The 26,110-nt window shown below is 46.2% G+C and overlaps 2 protein-coding genes across 2 annotated transcripts in view; both read right to left on the bottom strand.

The window, feature by feature from the left end:
• The window catches only part of PRDM12 (PR domain containing 12), a 19,972-nt gene extending 15,687 nt beyond the window's left edge, over nt 1-4,285 (bottom strand). Inside the window, exon 1 of the mRNA XM_009322182.1 lies at nt 4,280-4,285. Coding sequence (XP_009320457.1) covers nt 4,280-4,285 — 6 coding nt within the window. The remainder of the gene's footprint in view (nt 1-4,279) is intronic.
• FUBP3 (far upstream element (FUSE) binding protein 3) overlaps nt 3,098-26,110 on the bottom strand; it is a 34,779-nt gene continuing 11,766 nt past the window's right edge. The window contains exons 7-19 of the mRNA XM_009322183.1: nt 26,040-26,097; nt 23,262-23,424; nt 22,269-22,367; nt 20,134-20,238; nt 19,638-19,740; nt 18,864-18,964; nt 17,429-17,570; nt 12,282-12,442; nt 11,324-11,397; nt 10,750-10,826; nt 6,556-6,627; nt 5,690-5,817; nt 3,098-4,490 (exon numbers count right to left, since the gene is read on the bottom strand). Coding sequence (XP_009320458.1) covers nt 4,482-4,490; nt 5,690-5,817; nt 6,556-6,627; nt 10,750-10,826; nt 11,324-11,397; nt 12,282-12,442; nt 17,429-17,570; nt 18,864-18,964; nt 19,638-19,740; nt 20,134-20,238; nt 22,269-22,367; nt 23,262-23,424; nt 26,040-26,097 — 1,292 coding nt within the window. The 3' untranslated portion in view covers nt 3,098-4,481. The remainder of the gene's footprint in view (nt 4,491-5,689; nt 5,818-6,555; nt 6,628-10,749; nt 10,827-11,323; nt 11,398-12,281; nt 12,443-17,428; nt 17,571-18,863; nt 18,965-19,637; nt 19,741-20,133; nt 20,239-22,268; nt 22,368-23,261; nt 23,425-26,039; nt 26,098-26,110) is intronic.

A 26,110-nucleotide genomic window follows, 5' to 3' on the forward strand; every position in this document is an offset into this window, starting at 1 on the left:
AAAAGTTAAGCAAAATTTCCTTTGTGTCTTTTCCAGCCCTAAGAGGGCAGAGAAATGCCCCGTCTGCGACGGCCACCCTGCACCACTGCTACTCACAGCTAATCCAGGGGAAAAAACCTCCAAACCAGCCAGATGACGGCTAAACAGCTCCTTACAAGGAATAAAACACCCGTGTGCTGCTTGACAGGATACACCGACACCTTTCTCTGCACAGGAACAACCTGTCACCGCGAGATCCCGATTCCTCGCCCTGCGCCACAACACGACAAGCACCAACAGCCCCGACAATCCCCCCGAGAGCGAGATGAACCAAGTGGGTTTGCAGGAGAAGCAGCAGCACAGGTGGGACCTCAAAAGCATCCACATCGTGTCAAAAAGCCTCGAGTTAAACACCACGAGCTCTCCCTCCAACCACGCCGTCCACCACCCGCCCAGCTTACTGTAAATATACTGTTGCTCTAATGCAATTAAATATTTAATACTGGGGGAAGAAAAAAAAAAGTCCCATGCCTGGTTGTCTCTTTCAATAATCATTGCGGTTTAACTCACAATGTCCATAATGTAGTTTGTTCTCAAATCATGCAAAATTAAAGAAAGTATTTTAGACTATCTTAAAGTCTCTCCTCTGTTCCCACAATAGCCTTTGCCTGTTCAGGCACACCGAATGTAGAGCACAGGAGAGCATCGGGGTCATCATGAACCCAACAAGATGCTTTAGGGACGCGCTTTTTCAGGCTGCTGCTCAGAAATGGTTTGCAGAAGGACCGCAATAAATTTCTACTTAGAAGTAAGTCTCTGTGCCCGAAGAGCGGGGCAGGTGCCGCAGAGCCTGGGCGGTCCCATGGGACGCGGGGCCGAAACGCCCGTGCCCTCTCACAAAAGACGCGCCGCTGAATGTAACTGTGAGGGATTCATGCCGGGAGGGGAGCGAAGCCATCGTGTGCCTGTGCCGAGGCCTTGGGAAAGGGATCGTGCTTGAAGGAAGGAACGTTATTTGTAAAAGGTAAGAGAGAGCAGGAGCCAACGGGCCGGGGCTGGTGACCTCCTGCTGGGGCACTCACCTGGGATGTCCTTTAACTCCGGTTCCTCTGTCCCCAGACGCTGTGCTCTGGAGGCAGAGTGTTCCCCAAACTGAAGGTCTCCTCGCGGGAGCTCCTCGCTGTCCCCCAGGATTAACACCCGGGCACGGCCCCGTGCTGGGCACTGGTCACCCGTGAGGAGGAAAAGGCTGCGCCGTCCCCACCACCGTTCATGGACCCCAGAGCCCCGAACGTGGCCCACGTGCCGGCTCCTTGCAGCGTCCAGTTTCTACCCAAGGGGCAGACAAACCCTCCCTGCCGCAAAAACTAATGCAGTCAGTGCTTAATCCGCTTTATTTGGGGATTAAACCTGCCCAGAGCTGAGCAGGAGACTCGGTTCCTCTCTTGGAGACCACAGACTTGGCCTGAAGGCACCACAGCAGCTTCTGGGCTGCACAACACACCTGAGCCCGGAGCCACGAGGAGCTGCCTACAGACCCCAGAGGGAAACGCCAGGCGCCCTGGCCAGCCCTGGGGTGGGATTGACCGTCGTACCAGACCCCAGGCCCCCCTGGCCAGCCAGAGACCAGCGTGGCAGCGGGGCTGGAGTGAGGTTTAGAGGAACCCGGAGGTCACCAAGCCCCTCGTGAGGTGCCAAGGCGTCTTTTCGCCTCCTGCCCTGCCCCTCTCCAGCCCACGGTGGGCTTGCAACAGAAAGAAGTTTAATGGCTGCAGCCCCTCCGCCCCGAGCAGGCAGCAATAATGGAAAACAAATTGCTGAACTTGGGAACGTTTCAAGCACTTTAGCCTTCCAGGACACCAGACTGCTGATGAAAACGCAGCTTTGCAGGCACCATCTTAATGACAGGCCAAATTTCAAAGGCTTGCAAACTATTTCTTTTGCTGCCCCACCCCCTCAATAAAAGGTTGCATCAGAAAGAGATATTTCCATAATTTATAGTATGGGTATTTCACTGGGGAGACTCACTAATCTGTACTTACAGATACATTTAAGAAAATGCATCCTCCCACAATCCTGTGCCATTTACGACTATTGGCACAATCTGTAATACTCAGTCTTCAATTAAGGGACACCTTAGGGTTCATTATCACACAATTGCTCCCTGTGAACCATGCCAAATGCTGTTTTGGCACAGAGCTTGGAAGATGAATTAGAAGGAAGTCTTCTCGGTAATGCCCGCTCCCAATTCCCATCAGCAGCCTTTATGCCCTCCTCTAGCCATTTTTTCCCCCCTCGCCCCTCTTTCCAAGTGGCTTTTACTATCCCATCTTTCAATGTCTCTCTTGATTCTCTGGAGGTATATTTAGAGATGCTACATCTCCTTTTCTTCCGGCTCTCAACGTGCCTCCCGCTCCCTGCTTCGCAGATGGGATCTTCTTCCTTCCCTCCCTTCCCCCGTCTGGCTCCCCTACGGCTGGCTGGGGAGCGGTGGACGGAGCTATTTCAGGTTGGAGGAGCACAAGACTCCTATTTTACAAGAAAGCGATCGCTGAAGGGGCTAGAGCTGTCGCCAAACTTGGCCCGGATACAACTAAAAGTTACCGCTCCTTAACACACCTAACAGCTGAGGGGGGCCAGGGCCGCCCCCCTCCGCGCCCCTCTCCCAGCCCGGGCCAGCGCCGCTCCAGCAACCCCGTTCGCAGGGCGAATCCTGGACGGATTCAGCCGCAAAGACAAAGTTGTGGAAGAGCAACAAGTTCAGGGCATTAGAACCGGGGGCTGCCGCCTCCTCGACAAGCAATAAAACGTTTATGCGGCTGTAGGTCCGCGCCCCTCGGGCTTACAGAAAACTTCCCTTTTTTGAAACAGCCTTCTGGCCCAAGCAGCTACAATTATAGCACCTTGTTGTGGAAATCCTCGGTGCCACGAGGCGCTTTAACAGAGTTTCACTAGAATCAAGGCTCCAGCTGACTTCGCTGACCATCCCAAACTACTACTCGGGCGACATGGCGCGAGCACGGAGGCGAGGGGAGCCGGGAGCCTGCGGGCTGCCGGCTCGCTGCGCGGCGACCTCGGCAAGCGGAGAGGGAGCAAACCGAGTAAAACAGACTGGAAATACTTTACCCACAAGACACCTTGTGGAAATTTTATTATATAGAGTGTAAAATGCAACTGTCAGTCAAATAAAAAGAACACTTTTTTTTTTAAACACCATGCTCAACATTATCCAATTGCGTTTCTTTATAGTTAGACATTTCAAGCATAAGGAAAAATAAGGAAAGAACCCAAGAACAGTAACTTCAGTACATTTCAAAACGGAATGTCCCGCAGGGCAATTAAAAATGCAAGAAAAAATAGCTTCAATTCCGTTTTTCCTTTAAAAATACAGTTATCTGTACAAGAAACACTACAGTAAACATTGGAAATCATATTATCCCTTTTATTAAATCAAAATTATTTAGCGCATACTGTGGTTAATACTAGATTCATTTATTTCTCTAGGTAATTTGACAAATATTAGATAAGAAAATATTTAAAAGAAATGAAAAAGCAAAAAACACCTTGGAATTAAAAAATAGTTACTACCTTTTATATGGTTTTATGTTCCACAGTGTTTGTTAAAGGTACTAATAGCAGATTCATTTTAATATTAAAAATAACAGTATTTATATTTCTGAGAGCATAGAGGAAAGTTTTTTCTTTTTTGTTTTTTTTTTTTTTAAACAAGCTTGGAGGTCTTAGATACATAAATGCAACTAGCAATGGAGACATGAAAAAATGTATTGCTAAAAAAATTAACACGTTTTTATATTACCCCTTTAGACTCTAGAAATTATACAAACCCTACAAAATGCCCCCCCGCCCATAACTTGCCTGACAGCAAAACAGTAACTGTCTCAATACAGAATTCACATAATTAATTACAATACATATCATAGTTCAGTTTTTAAAAAATGCAATAAAATCAAAGACAGCCAAGATACAAGAAGTTAGAAGTAAAACATTTAATGAATTTACATATTTAAGAATATTTAAATACTGTTTAAATTTTTTTTTTTTTCTTTTTAGGATTTGTTACATACCACCTAAGACTTCCAAGCCACTCTTTCTGTTGCAACAGAAAAGATTGAAAATTAAAAGGAAAAAAACACACAAAAAACCACATGTTGAAATGTCACAGCTCTGGGGTGCGTTTTGGTGCCTGCAAATTCTCTGGCTTCTCTCCAAAAAGAATCCCGGAGTTTTGTTTTGTTGTTGGTTTTTTTTTTTTTTTTTACAAATTTGGAAACAAAATTACCAGCATGTCCATAAGTTTAGTACATTACTAATCGTTCCTGATTCTTAGAAAAGTTCAGTATAGATTATCCTACAACTAGTGTTTCACAAACAAACAGAAAAGTCTTCATCAAAATGTTGCAAATCTAGAAACCTCTGTTACAAAAAGGTTTTCTTCCGCAATGATTCTGAGGAAAAAAAAAAATTGCCACGAGGACCTTGTTCTACTGCTCCTAGAGAGAGAGGGGGAAAAGGCAAAGTTACTCAGCGGCAGCGTTCAGAATTTGCTGTCGAGCCCTCCTCCCCCGTTCAGACACAGACAGGTCTCTCTGTGAATTCCCCGTTCCAGCCGAGCAGGATATATACCTCGAACGATGCTTCAAACCGCTACCGAAGAGATCTCTGCCCTAACGCCTCCTATCCCTGAGCTCTCCTTCCAGGAGTTCGTGCCTCTTATCGAACAAGATCTCTCTTCTCTAGAGGGCCAGACTTTGAGAGAGGAATGAAGAGAACTCCCTTTTATCACCGCTTCTAGGTCACACTTGGCCAGCGCCCGCGGCAAGCGCCGATTCCTGCACCCGGCTCGCCCCGCTCGACCTCGGCGCTGCCGGAGAGCGGCAGCGGGGAGGCTGCAGCTGCCTGAGGACGGTGCTGGCTGCCCGCGCCGCCTGCATCCAGAGCAGCTTCTGCTCCGAGGAGCCCGAGGAAAAAAACACATCCAGAGCAGCTTCTGCTCCGAGGAGCCAGAGTAAAAACACCATTCAGTGGGGAGAAGCGTCTGATCCCGCTAAGGTGTATGTGGGGTTTTTTGCCCAATACTAAGACATTCGCTCCGCAAACCCCCTGCTCAGGAAAGCCCTGTGGGTACGATTCAGGATAAATCCCACACAACCCTCCGGTGGTCTGAGTGACAGGTGAGGTGAGATTTCACTTGGCAGCTGGTTAATCCAAATTATTTTTCAACAGTTTCCCCTTCCCTTTCAGGACAGGGCGCTCCCTCCCCAGGCAAGCGCACGGCTCCCGTCCTAGCACAAAGCTCGCAAGAGAAAAGGCAAAGTCTGCACACACGGTCCCGGACTGCACGATGGGCCAGTGTTGTGCTACCTCGCCAGCCTGGCTCCATCGTTCCTTTTACTTTAATTCCCCAGAGCCACAAGACAGCCTGGGGGTTATGAGGAAAGGCCCCCAGGAGAAACAAATAACCTCCCAGTCCTCCCCCCAAAAAGCCCCTCACCCCGTACAGGGAAATAAGACTCTCACGTTGAGACAACACGACAGGGAGGAGTGAGCAGTTCCTCACTTCTGCGATCACTTCCTCAGCCACAAAAATCTCTCTCTGCTTCACCACGTGAACCCAAAGCAGAGTCCCCACACCAGGGCAAGGCCAGCGTACCCAATTCCCCAAGGGAAAGAAAAGAACATGAATACAGACCTGGCTGTGGGCCTGAGCCTGCCCTAGTGTCTGCCCATAGTAGGCAGCCTGCTGTCTGTAATACTCTGCCCAAGCCATCGTGTAGTCCGGCTGGGAACTTGCCTGAGAAGCAGCACTGGCAGCATGACCTGGAGGAAAAGAAGGGAAAAGGGAGAGATGAGCAATTCCGTAAGACCAAGCCCAGGCTTAGGATCTCCTTTTGTTAAAGCTTAAAGAAGAGCCAGCCCCCTTCCAACAGCTGCAGACATCTGAAAGAGCGACACCGGCTATCTGCTGTTTGGATACGACAGGACAGGCTTTGAGCTGGCTTGCAAGTGACAAGCCAACAGCAGTCAGAAAGCGTTAAGAGACCGTTCCCGCGGCTGCAGGGACAGGGTCTGACGGCCTGCACCCTTCATCCTTGGCCCGAAGGCTCCAGCAGCACGGTGTCACAGATGTAAATCCAGAAGTTGGCATCATGCGTTTCTTAACAGTTGAGTGGAGAAAGCCAGGCTCATGTTTTTCCACGTGCGCAGAGCTCTCCTACCCTCTCAACAACCCAGCTTCAGCTTTCTGGGTTTTGTTAGCATCTGTTCCTGCTGTGCGCTATGTTTCCCCCAGGCAGGCCAAACTGCCAGCGTGGACTCGAGGTCTACTGTGGACTGCGGTTCAATGGGAGCACCTCTCCCGAGGCGCGACAGCAGACAGCACGACTGAGAGCTTTCAGTGGGAGAACTACATGCACCATCACCAACAGGAGAGGACCAAAGGGGTTTTGTAGAGGACTGGAAGCTAATAATGGCAGGGGATGGAGACGCAAGTCATCAGATTAGCGTTAACTCTGTTTACAAGAGTTGATTCATCTCCAATAACCCTGTTTCACTCACTCTGTTTTTTGAAATACTCCTCCCATGCTTTGCTGTAATCGGGATGGCTGTTCTGCTGCTGGCTCTGTTGGCCTGTGCAAAGATGACAACAAGGGGCACGTCAATATGGAACAGGTGACAGTTTCCAGCCAGTGACATCTACCCTTCCGCTAGACAGGCCCTGGATCTATCTCAGTTGCCCAGACCTCACGCTTCAGCTTCCACCTTTCTACAGTGTTGGGCATCTTCAGTTCAGGGAAAGCCGAGGAAACGCTCCAGTTCCTGATCTCATCTCACCTGTGCCCTGTTGAAGGGCATTAAGTCACATCTCCCCCATGCTGGGACCTGCTCGGTTTGCCCATCGACCACCCTAGGCTGTCAGTCCACTCCCACCTAGCACAGAGATGGAGGGTTCAAACCCCTGACAGAACTGAGACCTGTCACCTCGACCTCCAGCCATGGAGCTGCCAAGGAAACGGCCGTGTTTTGAGTCATCTCACCTGGTTTTCAGGGGTCTGCATCGTTCACCCCCACTCTCACCAGCAGAGCACATCCGAAGGAGCCCCGGCGGACAATGCGTATCTGTACAGCGTGCCCACACACGAGCCTCCAGCGTACCACCCGCCCCAGCACACAGCTCCGGGCTAGCCAAACTGCTACCGGCTGCAGAGTCCTCAGGACCGAAAGGAGCCGTGAGCCCTGCACAAAGCACGGCCAGCTCCACCTGCCCTCAGCACTATCCCCCCAGGCACCATCCGGAGAGGCATCCACGACACCCTCCTAACAGCCACGACTGGCTCTGCTGCGCGGTCTCCAGACCCCTGCAGTGCACTAAGACAAGCGGTGCCAATGCCTGCACTGAGAGAGAGACAGCGCAGACCCCAAAACCTTGGTCTAGCACAGACTTCCCCTCTCTGAAGCACTAGGACACCTTCAATCCAGCATGTCTAGTAAGTGCTGTTGCAGGGGAGAGTGCAGCCAGCTGGGTGCAGAGGCGGGATGCTCGCACTTCCCTTAGTCACAGTTAGAGCAAAGAGCCCTCAGCCAGACACACAGCAAATAAAAAAAGCCCTGAACAGAAAACACAGCAATTAGAAAACTGCGGAGAGAGGCAGGCACAGCGAGAGCGTGAGTGCTGAGCACGAGCCACTGCACACACGGACGGCAGGCAAGGACAGGAGACACGCGTGGAGGAGAGCTCTCCCCAGCCCGTCCAACCGCCTGCGCTCCGTGTACAGCCCTGTCCTGCGACGCCGGCCGAAGGGGGGCTTTGAAGCGGTGGGAAGGGGGAATATAATACACTGCAAGTGTGAAGTGGGTGGAGGGAACAGGGCAGCAGTGTCCTGTCCAGGGGCATAAAAGCGGGTTAAAAGACTTGACCAACGCTACAAGTCAGGACCTTTTCTGGCAGAGGTCAAGGCTGCCTCAACTGTCCACCTGCTAATGCCAACAAAGGACCTCCTTCAATGCCTTTTCTTCTAGGAGAATACAGTCCGCAGCAGGCTGAAAGGACACGCAGCTAAATGCATTTCACAGCAAAATGTTTCCCCAGCCAGTTAATTTATTTAAGATGGGGGAAGTAATTAAAATCTAAATACATGTAAAGGGGGTGGGGGTCTGCCCCTCCTCCCACAAGGAGGGCACTCTCAAGTCTGTCCCTAGGAAGCCTGCTTGGAGAACGACTCAGCCGGCTCTTTGACAGGGCTAGCAGAGCCACGAACAAACGGGCTGCAGCACTCGGGGAAGGGACCCTTCACAAGACTGTTTTTAAATTAAAACTTGAAGTGCAAAAGCAGGTATTTACCTAGTTTCTTATAATAATCCTCCCACGCCTTGGTGAACTCCACCTGGCCTGACTGGGTACCATTGTGATTTGCAGCAGAAGAAAGCGGTGAAGGCTGCTTAAAGCACAGCATTATCTTGTCTGTCCTCTCTCCTTACCAAGACTGCCTTCAGTATGCCTGGCTACAAACAGGAACACGGAGGATCCTAAGTAGACATGGAACTAGAGAGCCAACATTTTCCATCAGGTTCAACAGCAGAAATAAAACATCGGCCCTCAAAACACGGCCTTGTGGTATTAAACCCATACAGGGGAAGGATAATGGCAAGGAAGGATGCTTCACTGCTCTCGGGAGCCACCAGAAACCTGGCAAACTCATTGCAAAGCAGTCGTCATTGGGATACAAGCTGTACTATCGGTAATCGGGGAATTCAAAGGGTCTGTGCTTCTTATACGAGGCTCCAGAGCCAGGAGGTGTGAGTTTGAGACATGACTATATGTTGCAGGAAGGGAGATTCCCCCCCTGCCCCCCCCAGTGGCTGGCGGCCAGGATAAGAGGATGTTTCAGCGAGGTGAGAAAAAAAGATAAGTTACTAAGGTGAGTTTCTAAAGGCATCTTGCAAGGCAAATAGCAATGCACATTTCATAAGCATTTATTCAAAGGCTTTATGGGAAGATAAAAATGACACTTTTTGTAGAGCTTTTCCTGCTGCACTGACTGTTCTGTTTCCCAAATCTCAGGGAAGTCCAGTGCTCTTGGGGGTGCACAGGAAAGGACCGGAGTAACAATTTTTCCTGTAAAACAAGCTAATGGGAAAATACTCTTCTTCAGTACCATACTATTCCACTCCTGTACAAAAAAAGTCCTTTCAAGCCCACCGTTGCATTTTGCTGTCCTGAAAACAGAACAACTATTGACCTTCTACAAGTCCCTAGAGCTCAAAGGAAAAGTCATGATTTTTAGACTGTAATTGTTAAGGAGCAGGACTCTTCCAGAGGCATTTTTTTTAGAGTTTAACACACACTGCGCATGCAGGGTTCCTATGTCCTACTGTAGCACACATTTTAGAAGTGCACTAAGTTAACAGCGCAGTACTGAGGATTTCCAAATTTCATATCTGCACAATTTCATAAACATTAAAATGTGATTAGTGCTACAGGGAATCACAAGTGCAATTGCAGGCGTTGCTCCTCCAACATTTCCTCCACCTCAGGCACCTCAGAGTGGGAATTTATACGGAAGTTAATAATCTACTTCATTGCCAAATCAGCCTTAGCACTGAAAAGTACCTGTCATTAAACCCCTTTAAAATTACACCACCACCACCCCCCTTTTGGTGCTTAGCTTTAGTTTTCACAAGACCAGGCCATTAAAAAAGTCGTAATTCCTGAAAAATTGTGATTGAACAGTGTCTATTGAACATTACTGCCCATCACATCAGCTTTAAGATTACCAAGCAGACTGTGAATCTGCTCTGTTTAGGGCAAACCATTACTCTGGCTATTGAAGACACAGGATGATGCAGTTACCAACATCACCACTAGCATTTACTACCTCAGTTATTCTGAAAAGGGGGGACTCCCCATTCCAACCTGCTGAATTTTGACTAAACAGGGTTTTAGGAAGAAATGCCACTTCGAACCCTGAAAAATAACAGCCAGCCTGACTCAGTGCTGGTGGCTTGAAGCGGAAAGCCCAGCAGCAGGCGTGATCTGGGTTCAGTTTTTGAACTCATTACTAAGGACATGTGTGCACTTTTTTTTTTTTTAATTTATTTGAAAGCTGGTTATCTCACCGGCCTCATTCTGAGCATTTAGCACTGTGGAGGCTGAGCCGTTCTCATCAACTCCCAAAAGGAGACAAGGGGACACCACTACAGCCAGTGTGTATGAACCAGGATAGAAGCCCTGACTATCCTTTCTTCCATTTTCTGCATCTCCTTTCCCAGTCTTTCCGCCAGACTGGGAGTTAAGTAGTGAGAAGAGCTCATAAGGAACATTTAAAAAAAAAATAAGCAAGAACTGATAAGGTCAAGAACAAAGAGATGGGAGGGCTCACCACCAGACACAGTGTGCCTGTTAGGGGGAAGTGGGGTTGGCAAATGCTTGCCTGGGGAATCCTGGCAGAAGAGAGCCTAAGGCAGAAACGTTTTTGTTAGGAACAGACAGCAAGGACCGGAGTTTCCACACAAAGAGAGCACAAACAAGCAGTAAGCAGTTAAGTGCACAAAAAGCATCACAGTTTTTGATAGACTTCAGCTTATTCTGAGCTCAAACACCACAGCATGCCTCCACACACCTCTGCTGCTCAGGAAATTATTTTGCTGTTTTCACACCAGCAGTCTCGCGGGTGAACCTGTGTTTTGCAGGCACGAAGCAGCAATTGCAAAGGGAACACCAACCCTTCTCCAACCCAGGTCCTAGACACTTACTTGGGACTTGCTGTCCAGGCTGCTGCCACGTCTGGTAGGTACTGCCCCAACCCTGCGTCATGAACGCCTGAGGACCACTGCAGAGGACAAAAAGGCACGCTCAAGTAGACAATCAAATATTTAAACAGGCCGTATACATGAAGTTGCCCACAGAAGCAAAATTGTTACTTTGGTCAGCAACTGCTGAGCAAACAGGTGAACATGGGAACAAAAGGAAATGCTGTGTAGGGTGTGACTGCTTGACATTGGTCTGTTCATGAAGCCAAGATGAAGACACATCATACTGACCAGCTCTCCTTGTGCTGTATGCAGTTCAGGCTTCTTTCCATGCTCTCACTGCACTAGAGACAGGAATTTTGGAGATGCCAATACCTGCCTTGTTTATAATACCTAAAATCCTTCCTGTAGTCAAGCTTAAAGGATTAATCTCACTTGCTTCTTGCTTCTGAATGCTCACTCTTTAAAAGGCTCCACTTACACGTCACCCCTTCAAGGCCCTCCACCCTCCTCCCAGCGCTTTTATAGCTCCCAGCCATTCCCCACAGCCCGTCCATGATGAGATGGAGAAGCTTACTTTTGATGAGGTGTAGCGGGTGCTTGGCTGAACGGACTTTGACCAAATCCTCCAGGTCCACCCATGCTGGTACCCTGTCACAGAATCCACAAATATTTAATGCCAGCTCTAAGCACAGGGTGGAGGCAGCTAGTATGAGCAGTAAGAAAGGGGAGAAGACAGCCTGGGACACGTTCCACTAAACCCCAGCATCTGAAAGAAGTGACTGATTCTCCAAGGACGAAGTTCTCAGGACTGTCAGCACACTCCAGGAGCCCAGCTTCAAAAGCAACTCCGGCCAGCCCACAAAGGGGCTAACGGGAGCTGCCTTGTAAAGTAGACGGCACAGTTGGAAGTTTTCCTTTGAATAGCTTGGATCCTGAGGTTGGTATCAAGCCTTCTCCTCTCAGGCCATTCAGCATAAAGGTTGCTTTTCAGCTTTACCTTATCCAGTTCAGTATTTTCCATACTTTTTTTATTTTTTACCCATGTCTCCCCCTTCAGTCGTACTCCAGCCTGACATTATTAAGCTTAATACTACAGCACTGCATTAAGTGGAAGATAAAAGTCATCCTGGATTTACTGGAGCAAGGAGGTGAGTGTTACTTTCAGGATGATGATGCCAGGATTGTGTCATTTCTCACGCAGTGACACTATTGTCTTTCCTTCAAAAAATCTCCTTTGACAGCCTTCTCATACCTTATTATTGCTGTTCTTCCCTCTCATAACAGCTGCACACTACCCTTGATTATGTCAGCAAACAGTCAGATCCTTCTGGGACCACAGCAAAAATTACTCCAATGGATGCTGGAGGGCCATCAAAGTTCAAGGCAGCTGCTAACAGGCAAATGGTTTTGAAGCTAAATAACATAAGCGTGTGTATTCTGTGCCATCCTGTAAGTCCAGGCCTACATGTACCTAAGAGTGAAAACACCACGTCTGAAAGAGACAGACCAAGATCAACAGAGATGGAACTTACACCAACTTTCTCATCTATGAGATGTCTAGCGAGTTCAATTTGCTGGGGAACTCCTCTGATTGTGAATATTCGTACACCAGGGTCTGTGTTTGGAGGTGGGTTTCTCTGGAGCTCCACATGGGCTCCCGATTGCTGATTTATGCTCTTGATGTTCTCACCACCTGAAGAAAAGAAAACCAAGACATAAGGAGGGATATTCAGCATCTCCTTCCGTAAAAGCCTATCAAAGTCAGGTTCTGGTAATGGAACATAGTTTTAACTACTTTCTGCGTGCCTCAAGGGAATTGGGCTGAGGATGGCAACAGCATAAGAAACCATAGTACCTGAGCTCGTGTTGCTCCTTTATACTGCTTCATAGGCATGACCTGAAACTGTGAGCTACTGCAACTGTTTTTGGGGTCGTGGATGGTGCTGTTTTAAGAATACACGCAGTCCCCCTGCGCGCGCATTGCTAGGCTCCCAACAAAACGCAGCATGGCTGAGATACACTTTGACAAACCAGATGCAAAAACTGTACTGACCGAATTCTGGTGGTTTTGCACAGCTGTTCACAATCCTCAAGAAAAGAAAGTCACCTGCAACTAAAACATGCTTTTTCTTTCCTCCATGAGACTTTGTTTTTCCTTCCCCATTGCTAGACATTTCATTCCACTAAGGCAAAAAGCCACCAGCCACATACCTTGTAGTTTAAAAACAAAGCTTAAGCTTTCTCACAATCATGTGCTGTTCAATAGCTTATTCCCTTAAAGAAGCCTCCGCTTACCGCGCTTCCTATTCACACCGCAGCACACGCATCCCTCCACACAACCACAGCAGTGCAGGATTCCAGGCTGTCTTCCGCTATTTCAGAGTTAGTTGTGCATGCAGTGAACATATCTGGCTAGTTTGCCATCTGGATACACTAGTGCACAGGAGTACTTTGAGCAGGATGCGGCAGGGCCAGCCAAAGTGGATCTGGTTTCCCGAAGACCTGCTAGGTCCCAGTCTCTTAATGAAATTTGCTTAACAAAAGCCTCAGCCAATGTTACAATGGTTCAATTCTTCTTTTGGAAGCTCACACAACTTACAGACCCGCTCCACTCAACTGGAGAAATTAAAGGGTGCGGGGAAGGAAGGGGTTTTACAACTTTTAAATCACAAACCAAAAAATCACCAGCCAAAAGGACATACAGCAAGCAGGAAAGAGAGCAAAGGAAAGTAACTGGAGATTTTTGTTTGGTTTTAATTAAAAAGAGTGTCCAAAAATAATCTCCTCAATTTTGCTCGCATTTCCATCTCTATACCTCCAGCACAACTTCAAAACAAACTGTGGATGTTGCAGACACTTGTTCATTTCATTGTAATGGACTCGTGACCTTTTTAACATTTTAAAGCCTTCTTGGGGAAGGGAGGAGGAAAAGTTGCCAAAGGGCAATTAACTCTTTCTAAATGAATTTTTGAAGATGCATTTAACAAAAGATAATCGTGTCACATCCCTGGGCAGACAACAGGGATTGTACTGTGCAGCCAAAAGCCAAGTCACTTATTTTCAGTGAAGCATGAGAAAGCGGTAAGATGAAGTTTCAAAACCAAGAAGTTTTTTTTATGTAATGCTTTTGTCTGATGCAGACTTGTTTGAAGCTCTGGTTTTTACATATTGAGGTGAGATCTGAATCAACAGCCATTTCATCTACTTAATGAAAACAGAGGGCCCTTTCAGCCAACACAATTTGGATCACGAAGGAGTGGGAGAACTCCTTTACTGGGCAGCAGAGGCATAACCATAGGTTGCTACTCGCACAGCAGACTAGGTTTCTCCTTCCAAAAGGGGATTAAAACCTGAAGCGTTCTCAAACTGGAAGCAAGGAGAATATAGATTTCAAATCATTTCCCCATTTAGCATTCAGCACCAAGTTTGCAGTTGTTGGGACTGTTCCCACATCGGGTCCCTCCTAGACCATACTGCAGGATCAAGTTAGTTGGCTCTCCAGGTTCGGTCAGAGGCTGTAAGCTCCCACCCCCCGTGCCAGGACTCAGTGCCCTTCTCCTCCTTACCCTCCAGTCTGGTACATGCCAAAGAGCTCCCTCCCATCCAAGCTATCCCAATTCAGCCTCCAGAGCATGCAAATGAAGTGACGCGGTCAACATGATGCTGCACGGTGCCGGAAGGAGTTCATCTTCCCCCATAATGAGGTGACCCGCTCGGCACATGGTGGCTGTCTATAGACGCATTCAGCAGACCGCTCCATTCTTCTACCTGATGGGGGGCAGAAGTGATCCAAGAGTGGCCCCCCAGCTGGACGTGAAATCGTAAAGCAATTAATCAAACCTGCTAAAAGGCAGAGCTGACAAGAGCCAGGCCGGCCACGTTATCTGTCAATATTGCTGTATTTATCATGGAAATCCAGCGGGGGCCCAGAGAGGCTGCAGTTTGTTTCCAAGCACCACCAAACAGAGAAAGCGCTTGACGTGTATGGCGCTCGTCTCCACCCTTGAGTCTTTCAGAAAAGAAAAGCTGCACCTACCCACCCTCTAGAGGAAAAAGCTACATACAGGATTTGCAGGGAGCGGAGCGCTTCTTATCAGCTCATAAAGGCTCACGCTCCCAAGCTGAGAAGTGATGCCCACGAGAAAAGGGCCCTAGATCTTCTATCGTATACGCTGCAGAAATTGAGCCGAGGAACTTCCTTATCTCCCTCTTTTCCTCCCTTCTCGAGTGGTGACATGGAGCTGGAAGCACAGCAGCAGTTACCTGGCCACGTGGCATACACTACACCCGGGGGCCCAAGATACCCATTGCTTGGGTGCTAGCCTCAGAGACCAAGCTACGCGTGCCCAGAGGATTCGGCCAGATTTTACAGAGAAGGCTAACAGCCAAGTCCTGTATCACCGGGGGGGACGGTCAGGGGGAAAGCTGGAAACTGCTCAGAAACTAAAAAGGGGGAGCAAAGGTTTTACAATTGGTCACTGTTAAGACAACACCACTAACATCCCCTCTCCCCCTACACTGCCCCACAGGCAGTGGGAGAGGAAATAAGAAGAATCGGTGTCTTGCATCAACGTTAAGGAGAGCGTAGTACATCCATCCTGGTCCAGGCCCCAAAAGGCAATGCTACAGCCATCACTCACTTGACAAAAATGAAGGCTGCAATAGACTAAGAGCAACTGCTCAGAAACTAAAAAGGGGGAGCAAAGATTTTACAATTGGTCACTGTTAAGACAACACCACTAACATCCCCTCTCCCCCTACACTGCCCCACAGGCAGTGGGAGAGGAAATAAGAAGAATCAGGTGTCTTGCATCAACGTTAAGGAGAGTGTAGTACATCCATCCTGGTCCAGGCCCCAAAAGGCAATGCTACAGCCATCACTCACTTGACAAAAATGAAGGCTGCAATAGACTAAGAGCATAAGCACTGCAAGAACACCGATTACAAGGTGGTATTACAAAGCTACAAGCACTCAAATCACCATACAACTAGTAATTAGTCACTCCAGAAAGCTTTGATCTGGCCAGGTAAGAATCCCTATTTTGCTGTTGTGGAAACAAAGGTAAAAAGCTACCCTTCACCCCCACAGTGAGCCTGTGCCAGGCCTTGCACTTGAATGCTAGGACATCCAGCTCCGCTACCTGCATTTATCTTTTCAGCACACAGTGCTCTCTGTAGTCACAAATGCTCCACTTCAGTGCGCTGCTGAACAACAAGTGACCTTTTCTGATGCTTTATTAAAAATGACTAATGGATACAGCAATAAAGTTTCATTATAATTTGATTTTTCCATACATATAACTCTCACTTGTGGGCTTAAAATTTGCTTTGCTTGATCTTTTGCCTAACTGGACTGTTCAGTAAGATCAAGCACAATTGCTCTGCAATTTCTGCATAATGGGGAGAGCAGGTGTTTTTTCATATTGAAAAAAGTTTTCAGATCTGTGAACAGGTTTATGGCGAAGAACAACATCTGAAAATAATTGCAGATACACCGCTGACATGCCTGTGTCCTGTATCTGTGTCCCTTGTCATCCAATAATGCGGCAGTTCAGGGTGCAAGGGGGGCCAGACACATGGAAGGGAACAAGTGAGATGCAGCAGGGAAAAGAGGCCACAACACATTTCATTGCAAGCTCACTCCTGCCCAACAGGATGGCAGGAAACTAAATGTCACTGAAACACGGCACAAGGCCCTCAAGCCTCTGCCTCCTTTACCGCTGTAGCTAATCTGTTCCTATTCTAGTCACCTCACCTCTGCCGAGGCTAAAAGCCAACTGTGATTACTTGCCTACTGGTTAAAGCATATGTCATTCTTTCTGAAGTAAGCAAATAGAAAAATTAAATACAACTCCTTTGATACATCAGTGTATTAACTCAGAAGCATCGCAATAGTTCAGAGCAATAGAGTTCTTCTATCTAAGTACTCCAAGTACTGCCATTACCCGATGCGTAGCTCATGCTCTGTGACAAATTGAGACTGCTGGTGATGCTCTGGTTTCACAACTGTATTGGGGTTGTACTGCTTCTTGAGAGGAAGGCCAGATGACTCCTTCTCCATCTCCTTAGCATGGAGAAATTCAACGGCTAAGGCAGCCAAGGGGCCTCCATGGCAGTGAACATGCTTGTCTGAGCGAGACAAGGTGCACCAGCCTGCTCTGTGACAGGCTCAGATGCAAGCTCAGATACAGACAAATCCTGCTACTTCACTTTATTCATCAGACACTTCAGGTACATGGCTGGAAGCAGCTACTGTTATTACTACATTCAGAGACCTTCCATTTTATCACATGGCACTCACAGAAATCCAGCATGACGAAATGACTGTTCTGCTTGTCCCTGATAAACTGTCCTTTAAACGAATTCTCTATAAAAAGAATCCACAAATGAACCTGCCTTTTCTCAGCCAGCTGCTTGTTATAACAAGCTTACTTGACAGCTCTGCACGAAGGGCCTCTCTTACAGATTGTGAACAAGGGCCTGGACAGTACAATTATGAGTGAGAGCACCACAAAGAAAACAACCACAAGCGCTTACAGCTTATTCCTATGCTGCATTCACCGGCCACTAAGTACCTGCAATTACAGAAACTCCAAAGCCTCACTGTCAGACAGCAAGAACGCGACCATCCCGAGCGAGAAAGATTGCAAGCTCTAATATTTAGTGTCACCAGACCTACCTTTGCCTATAACAAGACCACACTTATCAGCTGGCACTGTGTAGGTTATCTCCTGCATGCCCCCAGGTGTTCCAACACTCCAGTCCCCACGGCCACGACCTCTTCCTCGGGTGACAGCCAAGCTTCCAAAGCCATCTCGTTCCTTGGAAGGCAAAAAATTTGTATCAGTGGTTTTTTGCTGGCCCCAATGCACATTAAAAAACAAATAAAGCAAGGTAAGTTAAACTGCACTATAATCAATGGCACTGAATTAAGATATTCTTGGACTCCAGTTTCACATTGAAGATTTTGAAGCACTTTAAAGAAATGCCAAGCAACATAGGTTACAGTTGCCTTCCTGACTCAGGAAGATATTTATATTTTTTAAATGCATGCCTTTATATCTGCTGAAACAAACCTATAAACAAGCATCAACTACTAAATGACTTTTAGTTTGTGATGGCGGCTTTCCTTACAGCAACCAATAGATCTTGGCACTGACACACACAGAAGTTGCTTCCAAACCCTTTCAAGTGTCATTCTTTAAAGAACTGCTGAAATTACTCAGCTGAAATGCACATTTTCCAAAACTTCCAAAGGAAGCTTTTGAGTTCAAAGACACCTGGAAGGACATACCTATTTTGAGTAACTGATTTCTCCAAAAGCAAAGGCCATGGGCAGTCAGAGGCTATCATGACAGACCTCAAAATTTAAGTGGATTATTAAAAAAATTATGAAATCAAGTATTCAAACCAGATCTCAGGGCAAGAAGAGATATCAAGACCTACCCTTGATGGACAAATTATGCTCAGGTATCTGCTCTGGAATGGCCTAACATCTTTACTTCTCATAATATAAAGGGAATATACAACCTCCTTCACGAGTCTGCCCTACTACTTCACCCATCTTTGTACTTCTTGCTCTTGGGCAATGCAATATGTTGGTGTCTTTCTTAGAGCACAGTGACCGCATACGTGAGCATTCGTTGCCTTCCCCTGCCTCCCACAGCCACTAGACCAGAGGACTGGAGTCTGAAGAGGAGGCATCGCTGAGCACTGTTAATGCTCTGCTGTCTAAGCGTTACTCAGCCCTACTGAGCAGAGCCTCCAGTCATGTCTCACGCTACTGCTGGACTCCGTTCCACCAGGTCACCATTTCCAAATAACGTAAGAACAACTAAACATAGGGGGTAAACGTGGAGCTACAATGAGGCCTCATAATACTGCCTGAGAATAGGAGACCTTCCCATTGCTCAGTCAGCCCATATCACATTAAAATAACCAAATAAACAAAACCCAAACCTAGCGGCTCTGTCCTGGGCAGCAGGATGTGTGGCCTACCAGAGGGAAAATTTAACACCGCTTTCTTGAGATGGTGGCACCCATCCACACAGCTGCATGCATGTAGACTACATTCTCATATAAGCTCTTTCCTCCCAAGAGCCTCCAGAACCCACCTGTGCTGTGAGAATGAGCTCACTGATGATGTGTGCTGCGTGTTGACACCTATCAGGAAGCCCCATGACCTGTGCGACTCTTTCAGAACTAATCCCATCATCTGTGAAGAGAGGTGGCAAAGACTAAATTAAAAGGAGAAAACATCCACCCACCAACAAAAGCTTCCTTCTAGCACCACCATTGCTAGCAGCATTTTCACATAACATAACTACCCCAAGAGCTACCTCTTCCCTCCACCTTCAGCCCCTCTTCCATGGACTGAAAGACGACAAAACCCAACCCACATTGCAGAGGGAACAACATTCAAAAGGCAACACTTTCAAATGTCAAAAAGCCATGAAAGAGACTGATATAACTTTAAGAGGACAAAGGCAGCTTTGATAGGTGATCAGACAGCCAAGGACCCAGAGAAAGTTACTTAGAATTAATCAACTCCTGATCCCCAAAGGCTTTAATGTCCTGAAGGAGAATTCTTTAACAGGAAATAAAAGGTTTTTTGTTATTGTTATTTTGTTTATCCATATAATTACCACTCAAGACATGACTGTTGTGACACCTAATGTTTGCAAACGAGCTGTATAAAATCTTACTCTCTGAAAACCAGAAAGTGCACAAGGAAGCAGCACATCTTATTTAAACAGGTTTCAGAAAGAGACACAATGCACCTTTAAATTAGGATAGCCTAGCAGCTGTAACCTCAGATCAGATCCACTTTAGCAATCCCAAACTGGAGCACTGGTCAGAAAGTAACAGCTCTCCATCCTCGCACAAACCTGGTTTAAATTGAATCCTAACTCCAGCATCATTCTGAATCTTTTTGATCATTTCTCCATTTCTTCCTATCACAATTCCAACAGCAAACCTGGGCACAGAGACCTGATGGGAAAGGCAAAGCAGTATGAAAGCTCAGAGAACTAGACTGAATTACTCTGATTTTACAAGGAGATGCGCTTAACTATGAGGACAGGCCACGTTAGGCAGCTCCAGGCTACAGAACCGTATCACTTAAGAAAAACAAACATGTGGCCACAAATTCCTTCCCCGCTAAATGAACTCCGCACTACAAGAATGCAGCTTAAAAAGACAATTAGAAAAGTGCCATCTGGGAGTCCATGAGAACTCCTCTTCTTTGCAGCCAGACTCACTCTTCTGGCAACAGAACACAATGCATTTAAAAATAAGCTTACAGGTTACATGTGCAATTTGAGGACTTCCACCCACTACCCATACCACAGGGAGGTTAGCAGAGTAGTCATGAAGAAAACATACCTCTATGCTGCCTCCTCCCATTCTAGAACTGAAATCATTGCGTACGCCTCGGAAGTCTGCCTGATCTTTCTCTCGGATGATCTCCAGTACCATTTCCCTCGCTTGCTACATGGGGAAAGAAGTTACAGTTAGCTTAAAATTATTCTGCTTGCCATCTTGGTGTTAGGGCCTCAACAGTGGCTAACGGTCAAGCTTCAGGCAAAGCGATCTCCATCTGCTTAACAGAAACAGCATTCTGATTTAGAATTTCTTTTACCACAGTCAATGGAGATCTGTTCTTGATGGCATCTTCCATGTCTGACAAAACCCGCCAATGTGCAAGGTGGCAGTTTCTTGTGTGCAACTGCTTCCTCCAGTCTTTCAAAAAGGCTCTTTAGCTTTTAAAATATCTTTGATTTTTTTTTGTTTTGTTTGTAAATCAAAGGAAGGGAAGGCCCTTTCCTACTGGATAGAACTGAAACCAATATAGTAAGGTAGAAGCTGTGGTGGCATAGCAGAGAGCATGTCCACTAAGAGCTAGAGAGCACGTACCAAGGAGGCAAGTGGGCAGTAGTGAGCTTATTGACACTCAGAAAAGTTAAGCCCAAGTCTGCAGCAATCCAGCAAGACATTTTCTGAGACAAATGAATATTCTTCCTACCTACTTGCAGCCCTCAAGGCCATTCACAAGCTTGCATGTAGCCCAGCTAGTAAAAGTGCACCTTGGAAATAAGCCAACAGTAGCCACCATTAAAAAAAGCCTACGTGTCAAAACCAAAGCCTTTGTTTCTATATATTACCAGTCAAGCTTTTGACATTTTGGTTCTATTTCCAAGTTTGAGGGACACTGGTGAATCTGACTCCTTTCACATTTTTACATATTTTCCACACCCCCGTGGTATTTTTTACAGAAGGAAACAACTCAAGATATTTCAGAGATGCCAAGACAGAAATAAGGGCAATGGAGAGATTTCAAAGGAATTTGAGAGAGTTAGGAAACACTGTCGCAGCATCCAGAGAATCCCACCAAACCCAAGGATTCATCAAGCTTCTTAAGTGCTTTCTAAGCGTGCTCAACTTTTCTAAGTGCCTCAGAGATCTTCCAGCCTATGCAGTCTCCATGATTGCTTGGCATGATTTATGGCACGGAAGATGTGACAACAGCAAATCTTGCAAGGCAGAAGAAACCACCTGGGAAGTAGCAGCACTTAAAGTATGATTTGGTTAAAAGTAGCAAGACTGCCATTAAACTCCTTTTTGCATATCTATACCTCCACAATAAGTATAAGAATTTTGGAAAAAAAAAAACAAAACAAAAAAACCCCAAACCAACAAACCCCCACATTTAAATCTAAAAGCCCACTTGCTTTGAAAGCGGGTTTGAAAAATACAACCCAAACATACTATCCCTGAACAACATCAACTGTTGGAGCAATTTATGATTAGGGAGATCCTATGAAACAGAACTATTTTTATTAGAGCCAGGAATGCTAAGCTAGATTTAAGTACTTAGCAAGGTATGAAAAGCACTTGCTGAGAAGTGGAACATGCCATAGCTAAACTTTAATTCTTTAATTCAAGCATTCCCATCATGCTGCAATCTTCCAGTCTCTGGCTGATCATGGGTTTTTGCTTTGAACCGCAGGTATGAACACATCTGTAGAACCCTGACACAAGGAGACCGAGGTACCAATATTAAGCAAACCCCTTGGTTTCAGGAGTTGTCATGGTTTGTTTTTTTGTTTGTTGTTTTTTTTTAATTACCTGCGTCAATTGGCTGTCTGAGATAATGAACCTTCCACAACACTTTCTCAAATGTGTGATTAAGTTAGTCACTAAGAACCCATTTGCTCAGGTAACATATAGCTATGATTTTTGCTTCATGGACTGGAAAGCTCTTCTCATCAGCTCTTCTCCTACCCATGTCTAATATCTACGTGAAGTGAAGTCTCTTAGGTTATGCTGTAAACAAGCCAACACTTGCTAATCTAGTGTTTTAACTTGCTCTACTCAAACTTCAGCCTTACAGAACAAACAAAACCAGCAAGGATCATTACATTTACAGTTGGATTCAACTCCATTAGATGCTCACAAATATGCTAAAGTTCAAATTTCTCCTCAGTTCTCTGGGGCAAATGCTTACTTTTATTACATACCTGCACTTTAAATGCATCTCCAGTAATACGGAGAGGTTTATCTGCTCCAGTAGGCAACGGACCGTCTTGGATCATAATCATTTTCACACCTGTTCGCTCCTGAAGAAAAAGCACAGAGCACTTTGCTAAGCAGAGTCCCTAAAACAAGGGACTATATTTTGGTTACTAAACATTACGTAGGTCAAATCAGCAGCTTTACAGAATGGTACTTTAGCTCTTCACGGGTACTTATAGACAAATTCAGTAATAGTCATAGAGTGTAAAGGACTGCCAGAAAGTGTGCTATTCCTGAAGTTCTCAAATAGCCGAATCCCTTGCAAGAAGAAAACCCCTCTACCTCAACAACTGATTTTTCAGCCCCTTCCAAAATCTGTAGCTGTCTGCATATAATAGTTATTAAGTGACCAGCCTTAAAACTATTAGATGACAGAGGCCTAATCAGGGCACTCAAAAACCTACATTTTTGACCCCGGTGCTTTTCTGAAACCCTCTATTCTTTAAAAAACTTGTACCAGATGGAGGAATAAAGAAAGTCTAAGAACATAGACTTATACATAACACAACACTTAATTAGAAAGGGGTGGGATGAGGAAAAAAAAAAAAGACGACACACCAGCTTTATCACAGATCAGCAACAAAAGAGAAGCACAGCACTCTCCAATGGCTGGCATTAAAAACTTTTGCAGCAGTAGGCTAGACATAACCTTCTCTTGGCTACAAGAATCCCCTCCTAAACAGCACGCACCAAATGTTATCTAAAGCACACTAGTTTCTTTCACAGTTCTGGCAAAACTCCACTACATGCGTAGCTGGGGCCAAACCGATTTTGTTTGTAACACAAGATTGGATTTGAGTCCAGCTCTCCGAAGGCAGAAGAGTAGTCCCTGCTGTAGAAGGTTAGAGCATTTAAGGCTCTCCATTTCAGCACGCTCTTGTTGATCTAGAGAAGCTGCAGTAGGGAAGAGAGCCCTAAAGTAAATGCATCTTGCGCACCTGCAACTGTTTTATTGTTTCACCTCCTTTGCCGATGACTAGACCCACTTTGGATGCCGGGATCAAAATCTCCTGAATCGTACTGTTGCCATCAACATCGTTGTGAAAACCAGGTCCGTTCCGACAGCGATCTACAATCTGCCCCAGTAGCCGTTTTGCTTGTCTTTGGAAAAGAATCGAGGGAAACAACCATTAGACAACATTGTTCCACGTGACCAAGAGACCAGGAACCATCGGAATGGGAAGCAATTGGGGAGAGAAGAAGTGAAAAGATGGAGGAAACTATAGTTAGCACAATGTTTGCTTTTTTTTTTTTAACTCTTTGATGTATGTTTTCCCCTATCATGATTACTTATAAGCAGTTTGATTTTTGAAAGGGGAAGAGAGAAGGAAGAGCAGCAGCATGCTCTGACCTCTTTGGAAGTTAAGGGTAATAGTTGAGCTATAGTATTTGGGGTGCTTATTTTGAATGAAGATGCTCTAGGTTCTAAACTTCTCTGAACTTTTTTAACATATACACAATATTTGGTAAAACTCAAGCTCTGTTCTCATTCTTGGTCACAACAAAAAACACACTGCTCTGATACTAACACAGCACATTGGCTAACCACTCTCCGATCAGTCACAGGCGACTGCCCTGCTCTTCTCTGCCTGCTCTTACCAGCAGCACCAGAACACTGTTCTAACACAGCCTCTGCCCCGAGCAGCAGGTGCTGAAGCTACACCACGAAGCGAGGGCAAGGATACTGCAGCAGCAACCAGTGAAAGACTGGGTGGTTCTACTCCTGGTGAGAAGAGACACAAAGAAGCATTTGGGAGATTAAAGATCCCTCCTCTAAAATCTTTAGCGTGTCAGAGGTTTCCCTTCATCTTGAAGACTCCTAGTATTAACACATCCCTTTCCTGCCCTTCCCCACAGCCCTTCTCCCACAACCCTTCTCAAAGTAGGTAGAAGAGAGTCACCGGTTCCCTATTCAGTCTAAAGCAGAGTCTTCCCCTCTCTCCACTTCACACCAAGCCATATCAGGCACCCTAGGAGGACTGTCCTCTCTCTGGCGATTTGAAGAAACAGTACAAAGTCATCCCTTGCAAGCAGACATTCACCCAAGACAGCTCAGGGGGTGGTGATCTGAGGCTGCACACAGATCAGAGCACTGCTTTCTCTTGACTTTCTCACAAAACAAGGCAAAAGGTGGAATTTCTGGAAGCCCGCTTCAAATATTCTGGAAGAGTCTTAAGAGGTTTTATTCATCTACCTTCATATTTTGAATGAAGTTCTTTTAGTGACATTATAGAGACTACAACAGTTAATACGCAACATATTTCAGAGGAGAAGGGGTCATTTGGAAGTTAACCCTATTGGTTTGCCACTGGATATAACTTAATGCAAACACTCCTCACAAAACACTTAACAAAGAAGTCTGACATCTAGATTGGTTTCCTTACTTCATTTTCTTTTTCTACAAGTAGCCTGAAAAAATAGTTCAAACAACCAACTTGACAAGAATTTTAGCACAAAAGTAAATTAAATTTCATTTAATTCCAAGTCCTCAACACCTTGTTCTGCTTCACAAATTGAGTATTCTCACTTTAAAAAAAAAATTATTTATATTTTATTTAAAGACAGCCTTGGACATGACTACATTTAACTGCTTATTTCAGAATCATGAAGACTTAACTATACCTCTCCCCCATTTTCCCCCAACTGCATCTCATCAGGCATCCCAGCTTTTTAGTATTTTGCTCTTGTTCTGAAATATCCTCTGCTAAAGGGGGAAAAGCACTTCAATATCAGCAAGAATATATTGCCTGCCCTATAATGTGAGCTTGCCAATTATATTTATTCTGGCTCACTGCTTGCAGTATTATGGTAGAATAAGGAGATTTCAGTACCCTTAGATCTCTTAGGAATGGAAGAATGATGAGTGTCTTCTCTTTAGAGAGACAGTCTTTGCGCCCATGTATTTTCACTACCAAATGCAACTCAAAGATTTCCAGATGGATTTTAAAAAACCCACCTACCCAAAGGCTGGGGAGAGAAAGAGCAGCTCCATATGTTAAGTGTGTTCCTGTAAGCCTGAGGATCCTGGATCCAGTTCCAGCAGGAGGTCCTCAACTGGTTTGTGAGAGTCTCAAACTCAGCTCCTGGGAAGGGGGAGGGAGGAAACACTGTCCCTAAAGTTTCTATAGGTCTAAAGAGTAGAAACCCCTGCTGGCTGGCCACGTGTCTCTACCATGCAGGGATCAGAATTCAAAACTTTGGTTCAGTCCTTTGCTTCTTGTTGGCAGCGATGCAGAGGCAAGGACGCCCATGGGCCTCATGCTGCTCTGCAACAACACCAACACCTCCAGATTATTCTGGAGTGGCACCGACAGGCTTTGGAGGCCTCATGCAGCCCTTCTTCAGCTGGAAGGATGGTCATCTCAATAGGAGTATGGGAAGCGAAGGGGAGAAGAGAAGTGCCCTTCAACAGCTTAGCTCAGTATCCTGGAAAGCTGCAGTTAGAAAACTGCATCCTAGGTGCCCTAAGAGCAACCTTGCCCTGCGGAGGGGAATTCCACGGAAATTTCTGCAGAGGGTTCAAACTGCAACTGGAAAAAAGCCTTTGAGGTGCACAGTTTCAAGCATCAGACCGAGAGGTTCTATGCTCCAGAGACCCTCAAGTTTCTCTAGGCCAACATTTGCTGGTGTGGCTAACCAAGTAGCACCACTGACAGAGCACAGCATTAGGGAGAAGAGAGAGAAGGAGAAAGGAGAGAAATGAAATCAGAACTCACTCAATGCTCTCTGGCGTCCCAGTGAGTACACAGGGCCTCTCGGGCATCCCACCACTGTCTACAAAGGAAAC

The sequence above is a fragment of the Pygoscelis adeliae genome, unplaced genomic scaffold (genome assembly GCF_000699105.1).
Source record: "Pygoscelis adeliae isolate BGI_AS28 unplaced genomic scaffold, ASM69910v1 Scaffold114, whole genome shotgun sequence".
Classification (NCBI taxonomy): Eukaryota; Metazoa; Chordata; class Aves; order Sphenisciformes; family Spheniscidae; genus Pygoscelis; species Pygoscelis adeliae.